The 19,108-nt window shown below is 44.9% G+C and overlaps 2 protein-coding genes across 6 annotated transcripts in view; one reads left to right on the top strand and one right to left on the bottom strand.

The window, feature by feature from the left end:
• Positions 1-11,602, bottom strand: part of eIF3l (eukaryotic translation initiation factor 3 subunit l) — a 36,668-nt gene extending 25,066 nt beyond the window's left edge. The window contains exons 1-10 of the mRNA XM_084603644.1: positions 11,414-11,602; positions 11,077-11,122; positions 10,483-10,594; positions 7,748-7,824; positions 6,857-6,912; positions 5,722-5,791; positions 3,768-3,841; positions 3,605-3,685; positions 2,710-2,800; positions 1,536-1,690 (exon numbers count right to left, since the gene is read on the bottom strand). Of these exons, the coding sequence (XP_084459770.1) occupies positions 1,536-1,690; positions 2,710-2,800; positions 3,605-3,685; positions 3,768-3,841; positions 5,722-5,791; positions 6,857-6,912; positions 7,748-7,824; positions 10,483-10,594; positions 11,077-11,122; positions 11,414-11,446 (795 nt within the window). The 5' untranslated portion in view covers positions 11,447-11,602. The remainder of the gene's footprint in view (positions 1-1,535; positions 1,691-2,709; positions 2,801-3,604; positions 3,686-3,767; positions 3,842-5,721; positions 5,792-6,856; positions 6,913-7,747; positions 7,825-10,482; positions 10,595-11,076; positions 11,123-11,413) is intronic.
• A 203-nt stretch (positions 11,603-11,805) lies between these two features.
• The window catches only part of snama (something that sticks like glue), a 91,896-nt gene continuing 84,593 nt past the window's right edge, over positions 11,806-19,108 (top strand). For all 5 annotated transcript variants that reach the window (XM_084603642.1, XM_084603641.1, XM_084603640.1 and 2 more), the window contains exon 1: positions 11,806-12,118. The gene's annotated coding sequence lies outside the window, so the exon portion shown is untranslated. The remainder of the gene's footprint in view (positions 12,119-19,108) is intronic.

Genomic DNA, 19,108 nt, shown 5'->3' with positions numbered 1-19,108 from the left:
TCTAGTGCTCGTCGGTTTGCTACGAAAGGGAGGGGAGAGTAGGGTGGCTAGTGGGGTGAGAGGCGTTGGAGAGGAAAGGCAGCGGCCGCAGTGGGTACCCTCTCCCCCTGCGAGCTCTTGCGCTGAGCTGCTCGGTGGCTTTGTGCGTTTGTACAACGTTCGTTCCTATCATTCGCGGCGGGGGGAAGGGGGGGGGGGGGGGGAGGGAGCTGGCGGCGGCCGCGTCGGTTATGTTACAATCTTGAGGCCAGCCGCGCCGGCCCGCTCGCATGCATGACTGGTTTGCACGTTCGTATCACCCGCGGCAGGTTCGGAAACTCTTCGTATCACCCCTAATCTTAACGTATTCTATACAATGTAGTCCGTTCAAAGCATTCTTAAAATTCGTATCATCCCGAAATTCGTACCAGCCGTAATCGTATCATCGAGATTCTACTGTATACTGGTTGTAAAGGATATTTCTTTTTCTATACCTCGCATCCCATCACTGCATGGCGAGTATGTGCCACATGCAATTTCTGAAGACCTGCTATGCACGACACAAGCATGCTAGTGATGTGCTATGACTCCACCTCAAACTGCCACAGCTCTGCCGTCTAAGCGGCAATTTCTGTACTGGGCGTTTGCATTAGACGCAACGTTTCTAAACAGGGTCAGGTGGGAAACAGGTTAGGCATGAAACTGAGCCCATCCTAATGTGACCGGAGCGCCCCCTGCTGTGATTGCGTTACAACTGGCTACTGGCGACTGTTTGGGTCTGCTCCGTACCACACAATTTTCGAACTGACCTTATCTAAAACCGTTGACCACAGCGCAAAATATGCCATCAAGATATCTACCTGTGGCGAAAAACTGAGATCAGAGCGCAACAAATTCTGAAATTTCAGTTCCATCAACACTCAACTCACACACAGAAATAAAGCATGGACCAACCAAACTTTGCTTTCACTTCATTTCAGCTGATGATTCGGTACAACCGTGTTCGATACAATGAGGTTTGACTACAGTATAATTGAGACCTTGTAGGGATCGTGCGCTGCGAGTGACACGAGCATGCGGCCACTGCTGCTGTTTTACTTGTCAGAGACCCCCTGAAGAGTCACTAGCAACGTGGCTCCATTGGAGTCACGTTGCTAGTCCCTTCCTAAGTGAAGCTCCCCTGAGAAGTGGCATACATCACCCTCCTTTCCTTCTATCTATTTGGCCTTGCATTCTTACTGGGCCACTCTAAGCAACATACTGGACTGGTGTTCTGGCGTGAGGCCGCAGGAAGCGAACAGGGAGACCGCCACTGACACGGGCAGCAGCAGGGCACGGTTTGTCATCATCTGACAGTGGTCATGCGCAGTGAGCCATCAAAGCGCGAAATGTGTCGTTACAATGCGCTCTACACATTTCTCACCCTCCTTCATGATGCGTCATGTGCAAATGTATTATTATTATTATTATGAAGGGTTTGCCGGGCTTGTCCAAATGGTTGTGAAATATAAGCTGAAGAAGTAATTCTGGATTCAGGTGCCCAGTTATAAATGTACCTTCTTGTTGAGTTCCAGATTCTCGAGGACCTTGACAGCCTGGTAGTAGTCACCGAGAAGCGAGTGCAAACGGAGTAGCTCCACCAGGCTGAAGTAGCCCAGCATCTTGTACAGAGGGTGCTGGCCAAACTCGCCGGCCACACTGTCCGGGTCACCTGCATAAAGAGCACCATAAATCGCAGAGCTGGCTTCCCCATGCTCACCAGCACTGCATCTCCTTATAGCTACAGTTAAAACTCGATTTAACGAAGTTGAGGGGAGCCGTGAATTATTTCGTTAAATCGAGAACTTCGTTAAATTGAATGCGGCATTTCTTGGGCACATAATTCAGTACATTCGATTACAGTAAAACCTCGTTAAAACGTACTCGCTTAAACAGTTCTTTCGTTTTAAAAGTAGTAAAGTCAAGTCCCCGACTGAGCACCCATTGAACATAATGCATTTTGCATCCGCATAAACCGTACCAGCTTATTGCGGTCGTATCGGTTAGCACGTACCATTTTCACTTTTCGTCGCACTCGCGCGTGACGAATTCACGCCGGTAGCACCGACCCAAAGGACGGTTCGGCTAGTGGCGCAACAATCTTCCCTAAATACCGCCGACCCCCCCGCGCTACTTTCGAGTGGGTAGCGCCAACACCACGACCGGCGCCGCTAGCGCGTATGAAAAGAAACAGCAAAAATTCTTACTTGACAAGAAAGGCCCGAGGGGACTACAAATTTATTCTCCGCCAAAGAAGTCTGTGATCTTTGCTGCGTGCGCTTTGTGAGCAATGGCCGCACTGATTTCTCGGTGCGGCCGTTTGGGGTGCTGTCTACAAAATAGACCAAAAATTAACACTTTTTCACCTTTATTTCTCGAAAAATGGTTAATTAAATCGGGACAGATCACGGAATCGGTTTCGTTATTTCGGGTTAGCAAAGCATTGAACCCTATGGGCGTCTGAGGGGGAATTAGGATACCTTCGTTAAATCGAGATTTTCGTTAAATCGGGTTTCGTTAAACCAAGTTTTGACTGTATTTTAGTAAGTTGCGATCTGTTAACAGTGATGATTCAGCAACAGAGACTATGCTTACTTCCAGTACCACAGTGTGAGCACATAACCATTAACCACAGGGAGAGGAGAAAAAAAAGACACGAGATGACCATTTACTTGGCTGTGCACTGCTCACCTCCTTGGGTGTACACCTCTAGCTGGAGGTTGATGTTGGATTTGTCAACGAGCGAGTGGAGCACGTTGAGGACACTGTGGACATTCCAGATCTGCATAAAGTGAAATAGGGGCGAAAAAGAAAAAATAAATAAAGTGAATGTAGCAACGGGCACCTTTAACGATGGTATGCTTTCAAATTTGATTTTCTCATGCAAATATTTGTAGTTGCCAACAATACAGGGGCAAATTTAAGAGAGGTGGCAATCCCCCCCCCCTTACTTTCCCTCGGGCAAGAAATTTTACATGGGAAAAATTAACATGTTAAATTCTACTTTGTCGATAAAAAAGCCCTAGGATAAATGCAGCCTAGCAATCGCAGATCAGCATTCCAGGCTTCCATGCATACCACTGGTAAAATTAAGCCGCAGGTACATCCTGCATTACACAACACCAATCTAGGGTACTCCTGAATCGCCTGCATCTCCTCTCAAACTGTGCCACCCCTAGGCTGTCACGGCGCTCATTACGAGGCGGTGTTTGGTTAGGGCCACATAGTCCGGCCACTGTATTTCCTTTTCTGTTCTTATGAATATTATGCGTAACGGAAGGTGCAAAGAGACTTTTTCAAAGCAGGAGGTTGTGTGAACACCTCTTGGCAATCATTTGAAAGAACATAGAATAGAGCGCATTCACAGAGCACTGATAATCCAATATGGAACACACAGAACTATTCTTGCCAAATAAATCAAAGGGTATTGCACACAGAGAGACAACAAAGAGAAAGAAGGGACACAACCAGCTTTGGCCCATTTTCTATTTCTTTTTTCTTTTTGCTGTATTCACAATAAAATAAAGGCGTTGGCTGTATCATCTACTAATAGACAAATGTTCTCCACGACATGACACAACCTCACCTTGGGGTTCGAGTTGAGAAGTGAGATTTCCTCTGGTGTCTTTTTGCTCAAGTTGCTGCGGTACTGGCTGAAGGACTGGAACTGTGCATGCAAGAGACAGCAGGAGTTAGAACCGATCCCAGCTCGTAGTCACCAAAGCATCTAGACAAATGTGCCCCCTCACCTGGTAGATGAACTCGTCAATCAGTTCCCACAGCCACTGGTTGGGGAGAACCAATGCAACCGGCCCGTCAGTGCCTACAAACGACAAAAGAAAGATGTAAGGGCCAATATGTGGTACTGAGCACAGAAAGGACGAGGTAAGCCCAAAGCTTGGTTGGAGATTCTCAAACTGGGCTTCATGGAACTCTTGGTTACTTTGGAGTGCACCTCAACCCCCTGCAGGCCTCAACTACCAGCTTCGCTTTCATCCACTTTATATCGCGTGAACGCGAACGCAAAAAACATACTCAATGTTGGCCACTGGACTCATGCAGTGGACGGCCACAACGCCAACTGCCAAATCACAGCAGTGACCAGTAACATGGTGTGTACAACAGGTTTGTTTCCCACAGGTAGAACACCAGGCATCTACTTGCAACGAGAGGCCTAGAGGACTTCAACTGTGGGGTGTCCAAGTCACCCACATCCAATATCTTTCTCTCCCTCTCTCGCACACGCATGCATGCACGCGCACACACACAGTCTCAATGCAGATGGACATACCCTTCCCTTTACTCCACCCACCCACAATCTCCTTTTTTGTTCCATGGAATCACAACCCAATTATGATGATGGCTGACAAATGTCATGCCATGGGTATGATATCCATAATGTTTTCATGTGCATTCCGCTACTATGCTAAAATTTTAGAAACATTTCTACTGTAGTAGCACTGGGAGTCAGTGTGAATACAGAGGCATAGTTTTGACTCGCCAACCTTAGCCCCAACAACAATAAATGCCTCAGTTAATTTCTAATAAGGCATGAGAAGACAAATGCATATGTGCTGATGAAGCACGCCTAAGGACTAGGAATGTGCGAATATTGAAATTTTCTAATATGAGCTTTTCTAATAATGTGAAGAGGGACCACTGCTACTGGACTGAACTGGGAAAAAAACAAAAAGAAAAAAAAAAGAGAAAGAAAGAAAGAAAAGGTAGAAGAGGGCTCCCCGACAGTGTGCGCAAAGCAAAGTACTTCAACAATTGATGAAACCGGGAAAAAAAACGTTCTCAATTAGGCTTTATCTCAAATGCAGACAACCATCTTACAGACAGGTTTTCTTCAGGTAAAAGTAGTGTGATGCAAATGGTTTTAGGGCAGTGTTTTTCAGGCCCATTTGTTAATTCCAGCTTCCAGTGAATTCAAGCATTTTTCCTGGTCACCTGAAGGTCGAATTAATGAGAAGACAAACAATGCTTGCCATTTTGTAATTTCTCAATATTTTCGTACACTCATCAGGTAGTTATTCTGAAATTCAAAGATATTCCTTTCCCATATTCCAATTCAAACATTCTATATGCTCATTGCAACCTTCACAACTTCTGTGAATCTGACTATCTACGTTTCATCACTACAAGCATGCCCTCCTGTCCAACTTCGCCAGATGCAGACAAAGAGAAACAAAGAAGAAACTAGGTCAACCTGTACTGACAGATCACTGTGTCCTAATGAATCACTACAAAAAAGAAAGGCTCTTGTAAGCCAGAAAAGGCTAAAAAATGAAACACTCTTGTCGCCATTGCCAGGTATTGGGGCAAGCTAACATGGTGCACTGAAGTAGCTTCTTCTGTATAGGTCTCAGATGCCAGTTTTGCACCACCAATCTGTTAAGAACAGTGATCACAAGGTCCTTTCAAGTCTAGACATCGCTAATCTAGGCTCAGTAGCGGGAGACTATTATAATACTCCTGTATATCACCTGGATATATCTGTATACTATATTTCCCTACTGAGTGTAGAAAAAGGAAGCGTTGACTACTTCAGAGGCTTGCTACAAGACAGAGACACCCACATGAGGATTGGTGATGCGAGGTTATAAAAAGAAACACAATATCACACAACTTGTGTGGGACAGGCCCAATCGACTGAAAGGGAACAAGACGCAAGGAGAGAAGCTAAAGCCAGCCACTCACTCAGGATGTAGTTGAACAGGGCACAGTAGTTGTAGTACGACTCGAACCTCTCGTCAATCTTGGGAGACCCCTGCAGTTGGTGAGCACAGAAAAGGGGTGGTCACATACACACTTGGCTGCTCAAAGGTCCAGGAACGAATGCTGCTCTTGTGCAATGAATGATGCTGCACATTATAATTTAGATGAAGCATGCAGCAACAAATGCATGGTTGAGTGTCTCTCATGCACCTGCATGGCTAAATAAATTTTTGCTAAAACACTGTTGTTGTTTTTTTTTACTGCAATTAATGCATACAAACGTATAAATTATGTGTCAACCTTTCTTCCCTCTCAGACTATAACCAAGCATGTCGTTACATTATGCAGTTAACAAAGATAGCCTTAAGGGGCCATGATGAGAACAAGGTGCACCTGCACTCCCTGCCTATGCCACCCAGCCGAATGGCTGCCCACACCAAACCAAATTCTATCACTGGTCTTTTAAAGACCAGTTGGTAATCTCGCCAAAGCACAAAGCTCTCGAGGGTACGTCTGCTGCCATAATTTTCCCTGCCGAAGCGAACAATAAACCTCTGTTCCCTTCGATACTGGTAGACCTACATCTAATTTCGTTTCTTTACCATCAAACAAGTCATAAACATGAGGTCAGCCAGCATTCTAGGCTGGCTAAAACAAAAATAGGAAATTTTTTTTTTTTGCGGTTTTTGCGCTTTCTTGTGTTTAATGTACGCACAAAGGAAAAAGATATAGAAATAGTGAAAAATGTGGTCACCTTAAGGAAAGAGCTGCAGCACATGTGTGGTACGTCGTACCAATCCATCATGCTTTACTAATCACTACCAGTTTTGTACCCAGCGTGCCAAATGCACAGCCCATGGTGCAAAAACCCTATACAAGAAAAAGAATGTTTTTTTTTTTTTGCAGAGCTTTTATTCTCAAAACTAATTTCGCTGAAATAATTTTAGGACTAGTGCTGAATCCTAAATGCAGGCTTTGAACATGGCACCGGTCTGTAGGTCTTGTGACTGTAGTGCCAACAAGGGAAGTTCACCACATAGATTTATGACGACCAAAATGTGATTACGCTCTTAAGATGTGAAATAACGCAGCCCCTTGGCTACGCCTTCAGACTCACCCGAGCATAGATCTGACGGTAGTAGAGTTCCTTGTACAGGATCATAAAGATGTGATCTGCCAATTGTAAGTTGACAAAAAAGAAAGGACTAATCAGTCACAGCAGCATGCATTTGCCTTGGAATTGCGCGTCGTGCACCCAAAATGAACCCAGTCTATTAGACGTTTTACATTTCGAACAAAGCAAATGAATATTGTTACGAGTGGAAATCACGCACCAGTGGGCAACACCATTTCGGAATCGATGGGCACCGCTCAACTACACACTCAATGTCATCTTCGTCAACCCACCTAGACACTTCGTTTTTTACTTGCTGAATGCCAGCATGGTACACCAGATAACAATATAAAGAAAATGATGGCACAACATACAGGATGGTTGCATACTAAAAACAGATTACAGATTACGCAAGGGATGAATAACAGAGTATTCTTTAACAAAGGTGGTGATTATGATATTGGGTAACACGATCAGAATACCAAAAACGGTCAACTGCACCAAATGTGAATGGCACTGTCAGGGTGCAAGGATTACCTCTTAAATGAGAAAAGACAGAGCCATAAAACAGAGCAATGTTTCAAAGCTCTGCTCCGAATTTCACCATACTGTAACATTTTCCAAGCACTACCTTTCTGGCGAAGCACTACACTAACCCTCAACAAAGCATCATTTTTTAAGCTACTACACCCCAAGGTATTTTTCTGCCTGGAGATGTAAACGCGACCAATTGGACAGATACTAAAATCACAGCTAACCTGTATAAGACATAACGGGTAGGTATGACCCGACCAGCTCTCAAAACCCTCCTGAGATGATAAAGCCTCACAGAGTGATGTAGAGGCTATGTTAACAGGCATAAAGGAAAGCAGGCTAGAAGAGGGATATCCTCACCATCCAGGATATGAGCCATCTCCTTGGAGTTTGGTGGTGGCATCACTTTGCTGTGCTGCTCCATCAGCTTGGCAAGGCTGCAGAGGAACAATTATTGTTTACCAGTCATTAGCCTGTAAGCAAGCACCAAGCATATCTGCTACTGAGCCCGGTGGCTCAGCAGTTATGGAACTTAACTAATCAGCGGCTGGACAGCGGTTGGATCCTGGCTGCATTTTGATGAAGGCATAATGCAAGGCACCACTACGTGAAGCAGCCTTCATGAGAATGAAGCAATGTCAGTCATATCTTGCGCGCCTCTTACAGTATATGAAGCGAGAATGATGGAGAGCCTCTAAGAATAGCCTCTTCCCTGACAATGACAATATTACGGTGTTCTACACCGCTATAGTAAACTCTGAGAAGTAAAGTTAAACTGAAGTCCCAGTTCGTCTTCTATAGAGGGCTGCCCACTTTTTCCCCTTTATAGTAAAGACATTTTGATAAAAATTGGTATTACAGTAAAGTGTATCTGCCTGCGATGATGTACTTCTAATGAAATGACATCGCCGTATGTGCAATACCTGGAGTCGCGAGGCAAATTTTTCTTTTCTTTTCTTTTTTTTTTTTTAAAGGAATAGTAGCTCCCAGCTGTTTTAAATGACTTTACTACCAGGCCCACCAGATCTGAGAAGAAGCCAACTTTACATGTACCTTAGAGCCATAAGGGAAAGCAAGCATGCGGTGCGTAGGGGAAAAAAAAAAAAAGAAGAAGAAGACTAAAGCTGATTACGAAGGCGGCGCAGTTAGTTCAGAAAGTAAAAGAGAAGAAATGGGCAGTGAGAAATAGGGAAGGGGAGAAACAGTTGAACACTGTGCGAAGCATAAGGCAGCGGTGGCAGGAAGTGGAGGCATGGCAAGTGCTGCTTTGCCGTGCTTGACTGTTACGCGCATTTCTTATCTACTGCTTCTTAACCAACAGAAACAGCGAAGAACGACACCATGTTCATGCAAGACTTTTGTTTTTACATGAAATCAAACTTTGTATTTGTAGCCACGTTGCATTCATGCTAAAGAGGCACCTAGTTCCACAGGCTGCAAACAAAAAAAGAACCTTAAAAAAAAAAAAAAAAAAAAACACGAAGAGACACTAAGAGAGGCATGGAAGGTATTTTAGTTTTTTTTTTTTTCTTTCATAAGGCGACAAGATGTTTAGTAAGTAGCTGTTTAATTACCAGACAGCTTCTTAGGGGCAATGTCGGCACCAACAACTACTACTATGGTAAAGACCCTGATATAGAGATTTTAACTATAAAGGAGTTCTACTGCTTTAAAGTTCTTTTTCTGTATGACGCTCGCTCACTGCACCATTAAGAAAACAAATAAACTGACCGATGAGCTGCCGCTTCAAGTGTGAGGTGCTGGGAACAAAGTTTAGGTACGGTATTCAAGCACACTAGCCGGCAATGAAAAAAGAAAGTGAGAGAATACGCACAAAGAAAATCTGCAGCTGATTTAACTAAGTTGTCCAAATGCGAAATATGTGTGCTGGTACATCATGTTACACACACACACATGCATGCATGCACAGAAAAAAAAAAAAAAAAAAAAAAAAGCTGATTTAAATAAGTTGCGCAAATTCGAAATATGTGTGGAAGCACATCATGCTTTACAGCTTTTGGTTCAAGGTGAGGGTTTGAGACCAGGCTTCAGGCAAATATAGGCAAAATCGGTGACTGGGGACCTTGGTGGTATAGCGCACTATAAAATTTTTGGGACCACTTCACATATTAGGAGGGCGACGCAGCAGCAGTGTGTTCTAGATCAATTGTGCCCAGAAAGAGGTTGACAAAGATGACGACATGCTCAAGACAGTGGCAGTAAAACACAAGGGGTGGTCGGCTACGCCGTAAAAAAAAAGAAAAGAAGCATTGTGCTGTTGTGGAGAGTAAAGCTGATCTGTCTGCGCCATCATTGCATAGAAAACCCCTTCTCAGCACAGTTTCAGCCATATTTATTTACTTTATAATGGTGCAACTAGTGGCGACCACATATACATACAGCCCAGCAGCTTAGGGACTAACTGCAGCATCTAATGCTAGCGCAGCAAGGGGAGAAGAATGCTTCTTGATGTGCTACTACAAAAAAGAATTGCTAAAGAAGAAATTGTTGAGGTTCGATCGAGCTGAACCTAGTTAATGAGCATAAGCTCTCGAGTGTAACAGAGCAACGGCACGAATACAGAGTACTACAAGAAGGGACTAGACACAGAACTGTGTCTAGTCCCTTCTTGTACTCTGGCCTTGTGCCGCTGCGCTGTTGCACTTGAAAACTATGTCTGACCATCGTGCCCATCAGTTATTGTTGTATAGCATAAGCTCTGTAGGCCTCGTGCTGGGCTAAATCACCAGGACTGTCCAATTCAGCCTGACACTTGCCACAGAGCGTACACATTGACAACATGGGCGATGCATCATCCATTGCTAGATTGAGGAAGTGAGCTGCAGTTAAACAGCTTATATACTCTCCCTAAGCAGTTGTCATGTGATGGCCACAGCCCTGGTTTAAACCAGCGACAATGCGGAGGAGCAACGCATGGTGCGGCTGGTGGTCCGTAATTGCGAGGCTGACGTCCCTCACGGTTTACTGGCACATCTGCAGTGCCTAGCTTGCGCAGATGAATGACCGTGGAGAAGAGTAGCAGCAGCAGAGCTTACACTTTAACCTCCCCTCTCCATTTTCAGATGGAGACTCACTTGTTCTCATAGATGCTCTGAATCTCATACAGGTTGCCCTCCTGAATCGCCTTCTTGAGGAACATGAGTGTGCTCTGCATGGCCTCCGTAAGCTTGTAGCCCGTGTTGTAGCCTGCAACACACCCGGCAAGACCAGACCACAGTGAAAAGACACACTTTTAAGGTTCGCGAGTAGCAAACAGCAGAAGAATGAGCAGACGTTTGGGAGTATATGTGTCAGCTTGACTGTGCTTGGGACAAGAAAGTATTCCAGTCTGCTGTCAAAACCTCCACTCTTCTGCTGTTACAGCGCTATTACCATGCAGCAACGAATGAGAAACGTGCCACAAAGAATATTTATAGTTTAGTCAGTTTAGTGTGGATCTTACCGACCTCTCGCTGCAAAAACACAAAAAGTAGAGCACATTAGCACGGCACAACAGACTGAGCAAATCAGTAAAATACGAGGCACGCTTCAATAAGGCCTTGAATGCACTAACATTTCGCAACCGATTTATTGCACAGCTTCCAGCTATGGTTAGCGGCCCGGTGTGCCTTAATATATTTCCAGAAACAACGAATTATCTCCGGACATGAATTACATAAGAAGCTTACCGTGAAGATCGGCGTCATGGATCGGGTAACCATAGCTATCGACGTACTGTGTCCATGGGCATGCAAGTGAAAGAAAAACCAATGAGTCAGTATGTCAGAATACTGTCGGGTACATCCACGACTAGCTCATCATACGGTATCGATGCCACAACAAGTCAAGTACTTCATTCTTAACACATGAAACATTTATAACTTAACCACGGTTTAACCGGTTTAATCGCTAAAGATCTCAAACCGCAGGGTTTCACAAACATGCGTCCTGCTCGCACGTTGACGTGCGTATCTTGAATGGTAGCACGACATATTGCTGTTTGGAAGGACTGCTTAGCGAGATTACCTCGACGTCGTATTCCTCCTGATCACCCATCATTTTGAGCGCGTTTGTGTGAAATTCGAATGAACGGTTATGACAGTAATCAGAAGCAAGGCAGACAACGCTTCTGAAGCAAATTACATGCGGCGAATAAACTACACCACCATGAACCACACGGCCACAAGCCTTGCGGCAAAACGCCGGAAAAGAGGAAAGGGCTGACTTAATGTATTGGTTTCGTACGTCAAAAACAAAAGTGAAATAACCTTGTTGTTTTTAATAACTTATTATTATTAACACCACAAATTTAGTTACGCAATAAAAAATGTGCTAAATTTTGGTTTGATGCTAGTTTTGAGTGGTTTTGAGATTTGTTTAGTTTTACAAACGCCCACTGTGGGCACAAATGGCGTAGCAGTAGCATTTACTGCCTGGAGCACAGGTGATTTTTGTTGTGTGCGCGTCGACGATTGTTCCGTGTGAAGAATGTTGCGCACGTAATCTGCTTTCATAGCACGGGTCGTCGGCTATTTTTCCATACGTTTACCTTTAAACTAGTGTCACTGGAGAGCACATAAAAGTTTTAAGGAGGTACAAGAGCCTTGTTTCCTGGTCGAAAATTGCCTCGGGGGCTCCACGAGCGTTAGGCTTAGTTCGACGTTGTCTTTCCTGGCGTGGACCAGCGATTCACAGAGCAGAGGGCGTCATGCTTTGAAGAAGCCTGCTACGGTGAGTGCCTGTTTTCATGTTTCAGCCACTCGACGATAATTGAGCTTAGTTGCTCCGCTGCTTATTTTGTCTAGCCTTTAGCGATTTAATTGGCCAAGTCGGTGCGACTGTTTAGGCCTAATGTTTTTTTGTGCGCGTTAGTACTGTAGTTGAACATCGGTGCATTTGTCAGTTTACGAAACACCTTTTAATTGCGTTTCCTCCGGTTAGTGGCCATTTCGTCGCGGCAGGTCTCTTGTCGGTGGTGCCTACAAAAAAAAAAAAAAAAATGGCGCGTCACGTCACAGGACGTTATTGGCCCCGTCGCCGCCGTCGCCAATATATATTTTTTGCTCTTCATTGCATGACCATTCAAGCTTCTTTGAGCCTCTTGCAAAGTGCATCCACTTTTAGAGCACGTCAGGTTATTTTGGGCGCGCATTTGAGGGGAAAAATGTCGGTGTATTTTTGCCTTCGATCACGTCTCGCCCCCATCATTCCAGGATGTTTTCATAACCTTAGATTCTAAAATTGCCCCTTTTATAGGCGCGGTTGAGGTATCTTTTTCTATGAAGTCATTTTAATACCGCTCATTCAGTGCCAATATTGTTAAATAGACTAAGTTGATTTGGATTTTTAGAGGTTCTCATTGGGACGGATGGTAGGCACACCGAGAAAGTGCATTTGTTGCATCCACGCATAGGGGCTGTGTTGTGTATAGCACGGGCAAAGTCAGTGAAGAAATACAGCTGTGCATCTGGGGCTGACGTAATGCACGTAAAGGCATAAAGCATCTTGTCTGGCTCAGAAACGAATGTTTTCAGTACAGTGTTGGATTCAAGCGAATGTTTTCCATATATAGTACCGTACGGGTCACAGGAATTACCTACTTTAACAGTTGGCCGAGTTCGTGCTAACTTCACCGACCTACAAACGACTTATGCTGATGCGAGTGTAAGCAGAGTTTGTCAACAAAATATTTGAGAACTGCTGTATGCTGATAGTTTTGTCTGTAGGGTTTAACTCCCTAATAAATTCGGCTTGGGCAGTGGAAGTCTCCAGAAAATCAAGCCACCTGGGGCTCTGACATGCACACTGCATCTGGGGCTGACCTCACCATTTGAACCGATTACCTGCCGTATTTGTTGGTAAATCAGTTTTTTTTTTTTTGAGGACCATGATGTGGCATGCATTTATATTCATTAAAACGTGAGTGTGTCCAAAATGTCTAAAATTTTTCTGCCTTGTAGAAGTGTAAATTACATTGCGCTGGAACAATATTTAGTGGACAGATGGGCATTGACACTTGAGTCGATAGCCAGACCTTTGTGATCCCCCGATGCAAAAGGGAATGGCCGCATCAGCATCAGGCACATATTCCTGTGTCATTGAGGCACTTTGGTTAGACTTGGTTAAAGGCAGGCTCTGTGCCTTGTGGTAAATACAAGTGCACATACCTCTGAAGTACCACTTCATACCCTTGAGGCAAAGCTTAAATGCGTGTAATTTTTGCTTGTGCGATAATGCTTAATGCATTAAGTAAGTCACCATATGCTGTTTGCATGTCAGCGCTAAATAATTTATAATTGTCTGATGGCTTTGATGTCAAAGTTGCTTAGGTCAACAATGCATGCTCATAAGGATGTCTGAAATTATTGTTCATTACTTCTAGGCTAAGGTCGGCTTCCTCGGTTTAGCACTGAATATCTATTGTGTAGCAAGAGCGTGAATTCTACTTATCGCTAATTTGTTGGACTTCTTCCTCACTGCGTTCCCTCTTCAAATCCAGAATAATTTGAGACCTCACCATCCTTTGGTTACAGCATCTAACCTTTCCGCTCACCTCTACATCCTGCACAAATCCAGGTTTATAACACCAGTTTCATTCTTCGTTTCTCCGTTGGGGCTTTCCCATGTCCACTTCCGGTTTTTTCATTTGCTGAAGAAGGTATTCATGATTGATAAGTTATTGCATTCAACAAACTCAACTAATACCTCTCCTCTGCTATTCCTTAACCCAATGCCATAGTTGCCCACTGCCTGGTCTGCAGCTTGTTTTTGCCTACCTTGGCATTGAAGTCGCCCATCAGTACAGAATACTGTTTTTGCTTTTCCCATTGCTGACTCTACACCTTCCTAGAAGCTTTCGGCTGCCTGGTCATTATGACATGTAGGCGCATATGCTTGTACAGCCTTCAGTTTATACCCCTTATTAGGCTTAATTATGCCTGCCACCCTTCTCATTAATGCTATAGAATACATATGTTACCAGGTATATCCTTATTGACAAGAAAACCTACTCCTAGTTCTGGGTGGTTTAAAGGTGTAAACCAGAGTCCCATATCAGGCGAGCCTAATAGTCTGCTATGCTGCTGGGCCATTTAGAAATGTAGGTCTAATCGCTCAATTTTTCATGGCCGATAATTGCATAACATGGTCTCATCTGATCAAGGTGTGAAGTAATTTCCTCTTTTCATGGTGGTGCTGTCCTGGCTTTGAGTAATGTATTTCAGGCCCCTGCTTGCAAGCTCATTTATGTTTAGATTCTTTTGAGTATCCCTTACAAGGAACACTGTAAATACACGCCACGGCCTTTCTTGGGCATTCATTCATGCAGCTTTACCGGTGATAGCTTGGTTCAGTTCCCAGGATGCTTTCTTTAGGTATCTGTCAATCCTCTTGATAGCTGTTGAAGCTGCTATAGGCACCATGCAGGACTAACTCGCGGTGCGACGCGTGCGCCCCTCGCGGCGGGAAGAACAGTTTGGTAGGGAGACGTGCTCCCGGCCGTGCAGCGGAGACGCGGCGGATCTGCTGTGCGTGGGGCGCATTCGCCGTTCGTTCTTTCGATTCGCGGCATTCTATGGTCACAAATGAATTGCTAGGTTGCAGACCTTGGATCTTTCGATTCGCGGCATTCTATGGTCACAAATGAATTGCTAGGTTGCAGACCTTGGATTGTTGCTGTTGCACACATTTTCACTGGCCTGATAAAATATTTTTTGCGTCACCGAATAATCTTTGTGAAGCGACGCTAAGGCGAATCGCTGCCTTCCAACGAGCAGTGAGCTGGCAATCATGCCCGGGTATTGCCGCGTCCAGATTTACCGCGAAGCATTTTTCCCGAAAGAGGACAGACTATACCTTCACCTGCATTAGCATCCTTTCTCAACCCGCAAAAAAAAAAAAAAAAAAATTTAAAGAAATTGGGCAACTCATAGGCATCAGCGCTACTGGGACCGCCGTGCGCGCCTGTGGGCCGCGCTCGTGCCGCGCTCGTGGATGCAGTTGTTCATTGCACAATTTTTATTTATGCTGTCCTGTGGTCTATATTTCCCTGTCTACGATAGCTTGCATAAGCACCAGTATAATGCAGAGAGTAATCAACATGAATGGAGTGTTTAAATGGCGTATTTACGATGTCTTGCGCATTAGTTTCGCGAATTTGCCTTGGCAACTTTTTTTTGCTTGCTTGCTCGCTTTCATTATTTTTTTTCTCCACTCAGCTCGTTCCTTTCCTTCTTTCCACACCCTTTCCTTCTCCTCTTGGGCGGCTTCCTTTGTCCGTCCCCCAGCTTGATTTTTTTTTTTCCTCGCCACCATCGCTGTCCACTTCGCCCTCCTCTGTAGATGTGATTCAGGAGGTGCCATTCCATACGCTTTATTCATTTAGTTGTGTTAATGACATTTCGATGTCTACTGAGTTGTTGAACCTCGATGATAAGCTGTTTCTCAATGCGATACTGCTCAATCAAGACATAATAAAAAATAAGTAAAATATTTTTTTTACTTATTCGTGGACACTCTGAACAGATCTTGCATTCATTACATGCCATCCTGCTCCAAACAAGTTGTCGAGCGGCTGGCTGCCACCTAGCTGTTACCTTCCCCTGTCAAAACTTAGTTTTGTGGCAGAGAGGACTTGAAAGTATCGTTAAAAAAAGCAAAAACGAAAGAAAACTAGCATTCAAGTCTGGATGAGGCAGGACGTTCTTTCAACGAAAAAGAAAATTAAGCATGCTACAATTCTGACATGTGACAGAAAGGAAGACATGAATGTGTATTAGAAACTGTATATCGTTTGTGCGGTGCTGCAAGGCAGTTTCCATTCTCATAGCTGTGTCGCTGTATCAGCGACCGTGTGCCATCTGCCATCCTTTCCTTTATCGTCGAGAAAAGTGGCAACTACCTCACCAGAAAACAGCTTAAGCTCTTCAAAATTCGTCTGCGTAATGTAAGTGCCTGTGGCATCTTCAGGCCCCGGTAATCGCGTTCTCGATCGAGTTTTCAAGCTTGTCCCTTTTTTTTTTAGGTTTTTTCTCTTCTTCGACTACAGCTTCATTCATTCCTATTCTTCTCCCATACTTGTTCCACCCTTCTCGGCCGCTCGATTCCCCGCATCTTTCTTTCCTTTTTTTTTTTTTTTTTCACTCACCCACCCCAGCTTGGGGCTTTCGAGCTGGCCTTTGTGAAGCTGTACCACACTTGGGAGGAGGGGCGTTCGCCACAAATGTTTTTGTATTTTTCTACATTTTTACCGTGTTTTTTACGCCCCCACCCTCCCACCCCCTTCGTTTTTTGCTCAGCCTTTTCCAACTGCGCGCGCTTCTCCTGTCGTCTTCCGTTTCGCGTGATTCCAGCCTAGAAATAAATGCCCAGCGGGCGGCCAGGGCTCGTCTCTGTCTCTGCGTCTTGTGTCGTGTGGCTCTCGCATCGTTTGTGCTTCGCTACGTCGCTCGAGCTGGCTGAAACTGCTACCATTTCGTTGTGCAGGCCGCCTTTTCAAGCGCGCGCCCTGCCTAGGCAGCCGCGCGTCTCCCTATCAAACTGTTCCGGTGCTCACTCGTGGCGCTGCCTGTTCGCCGCGAGTGCTGCCCCCTGGGTTTCTGCACGGTGCCAATAGCAGTTCTGCCACAGTTTGGTGCAAATGAGTCTCCTCTATGGTCACACCTGTAGCAGACTGTTTAAAAACAAACATAATGGAGTTAGGGGTGCAGACCTTAAAGGTATACTGAATAAAAAAATTGCCGCCGAGATTTTCATCGCAGATGGTAGCTATCGCATTGGGAGTGACCAAAACAATCCACTTTATGAACAGAAATGAGCGAAAAGTATTTTAATTAATGTTACTCAAATCGCCGCGTCTAGTGGTCTCCTGTGAAAGCTCTGACAAAACTGGGTATCACGTCGCATTTACCTGCCTCCCTAGCCACCCCCATCGCGAGCGGTCGCACCTGTTCATGTTTCCTTCCCTCGTGGCGCTCACAAAACGCATGGACGGACATAGATATAATTTTTTCCTTGCTTGTGTTCCTGGGCACGATTCATCGTTCCCTCCCAGCACGCAAACAATTGTCTGCAATATGCGCCCTCCGTACGCATCACCCCGACCTCTCTCGTATGCAGCATTCCACACTTCGCAGCATTGTGCACGGCGCGATGCGGGGGAACCGACACTGCGTGTAGCCAGTCAACCAGCTTCAGGTGTGGGGGCGGGGCCATGGTGTTACTGAGGGTAAATGTGACGTCACATCAGCGCCGCCGTTCAGAAAACGTGAAAAATACAGCCATCCGCTCAAAACTTAACACGAATTGTGTCGGTACTAGTGTAATCGTGTCTTAAGAATGCAATTGTGATGCTTTTTCAATATTCTTGAATATTTGTTCAGTATACCTGTAAAGGAGAGATAGCACATGGAACTCAGGTGTAGAACTTTCATGATTATTTGCACTTGAGCATATTGTGAAGAAAAAGAAGGGGAAACTGCAACGTTGTGAACATGATCGGAGTGTTAATAATGGCTCCCATCTACAGCTCTCCAGGTTGGATTTTTGATTGTACACATGAACTTTGCTACTCGCTTAATCACTGATTCCTTCATTTTTTTGTTCTGTTCTTCCAGGCAAACTCATCAGCATGCAGTTTTGTAACCTACGACTTTACATATCTGCCAGTGCTCCTGATATCAGACCACTGCCCTATATCCCCCGATAAGTTACCTCTGCCCGTGCAAGAATAGTTTTTGTGAAAATGGCATTGCACCAGCTGCACCATAATAGTTGGCATCACCATCGGTGTCCGCACCTGCACCATGGGCATAATTGGCTGAGCAGCCAATGAAAGCCAAATGAAGCCAAAGACAAAGTAGCTGGATTTTGTTGTCACAGCTGCCTGTGTGTGGTTAAGCTAGGCTGCCTGTGTGTGATGCACGGTGTAAATTTAAAATTCTCTTGCACTTGTAGTGACGATCAGTGACGTCGTAGTTCAATCTTGATGCTACCACTTCACCATACACATTTTTTCCTCAACACAACGTTTATTTCCCATGGAGAACTCGAAGAAGCGTTCCACAGCGATACATGGGTAAACGCTACACTGACTTAGTCACCGTCACATCACCCTGCGTTTCACCACCCCCGGGTGCCTTTCCTCTTTCCTTCGCTGGAGAGGGAAGCGAGTTCTCTCCTGGCCGCGCGGTGGTCACAGCGACCCGCCGCGGAGATTTACAACAGTTCCCTCTATCAAGCTGACCATTGTTCTGTGAATTCGTTGTTTGTTTGGCGTCGGGTGTTTTAGTTTATTTTTTACTCGCCATCGCGTCTACGGGACTTCGGTTCCACGTTACAACAGCGCTGTCATAGACCAAGAAGAGGTATTCCAAAAGCTTTTGTTATCTTATACCTTCGTATAATTTGTGCTTCTTGACATTGAGAAAGGGCAAACACTTTCATTTTGCACAGCATGTGGATGCGACATTGATGTGTCTCAAGGCAGCAAAGGTGATATATGAAACATATGAAAGTAGAACAGCTCTGCTCATGAATGTGCAACGAAACCCTCCATCTGCTGGTGAAGTGCCATCAGTCCGACCTATGCTTTGAGCAACTCTATACAGACATTTTTGATATCAGCAAAATCTGCCACTGCAAGGTTGATGCAAAGGACACCACTTTAAAGTTGGGACAGACTCCTTGGAACATTGAAACAGTGCTCTAGAGATACTCGAGGAA

This window comes from Amblyomma maculatum, chromosome 5 (genome assembly GCF_055883805.1).
Source record: "Amblyomma maculatum isolate TAMU_Amacu chromosome 5, ASM5588380v1, whole genome shotgun sequence".
Classification (NCBI taxonomy): domain Eukaryota; kingdom Metazoa; phylum Arthropoda; class Arachnida; order Ixodida; family Ixodidae; genus Amblyomma; species Amblyomma maculatum.
This window is presented reverse-complemented; position numbering and strand designations above follow the sequence as displayed.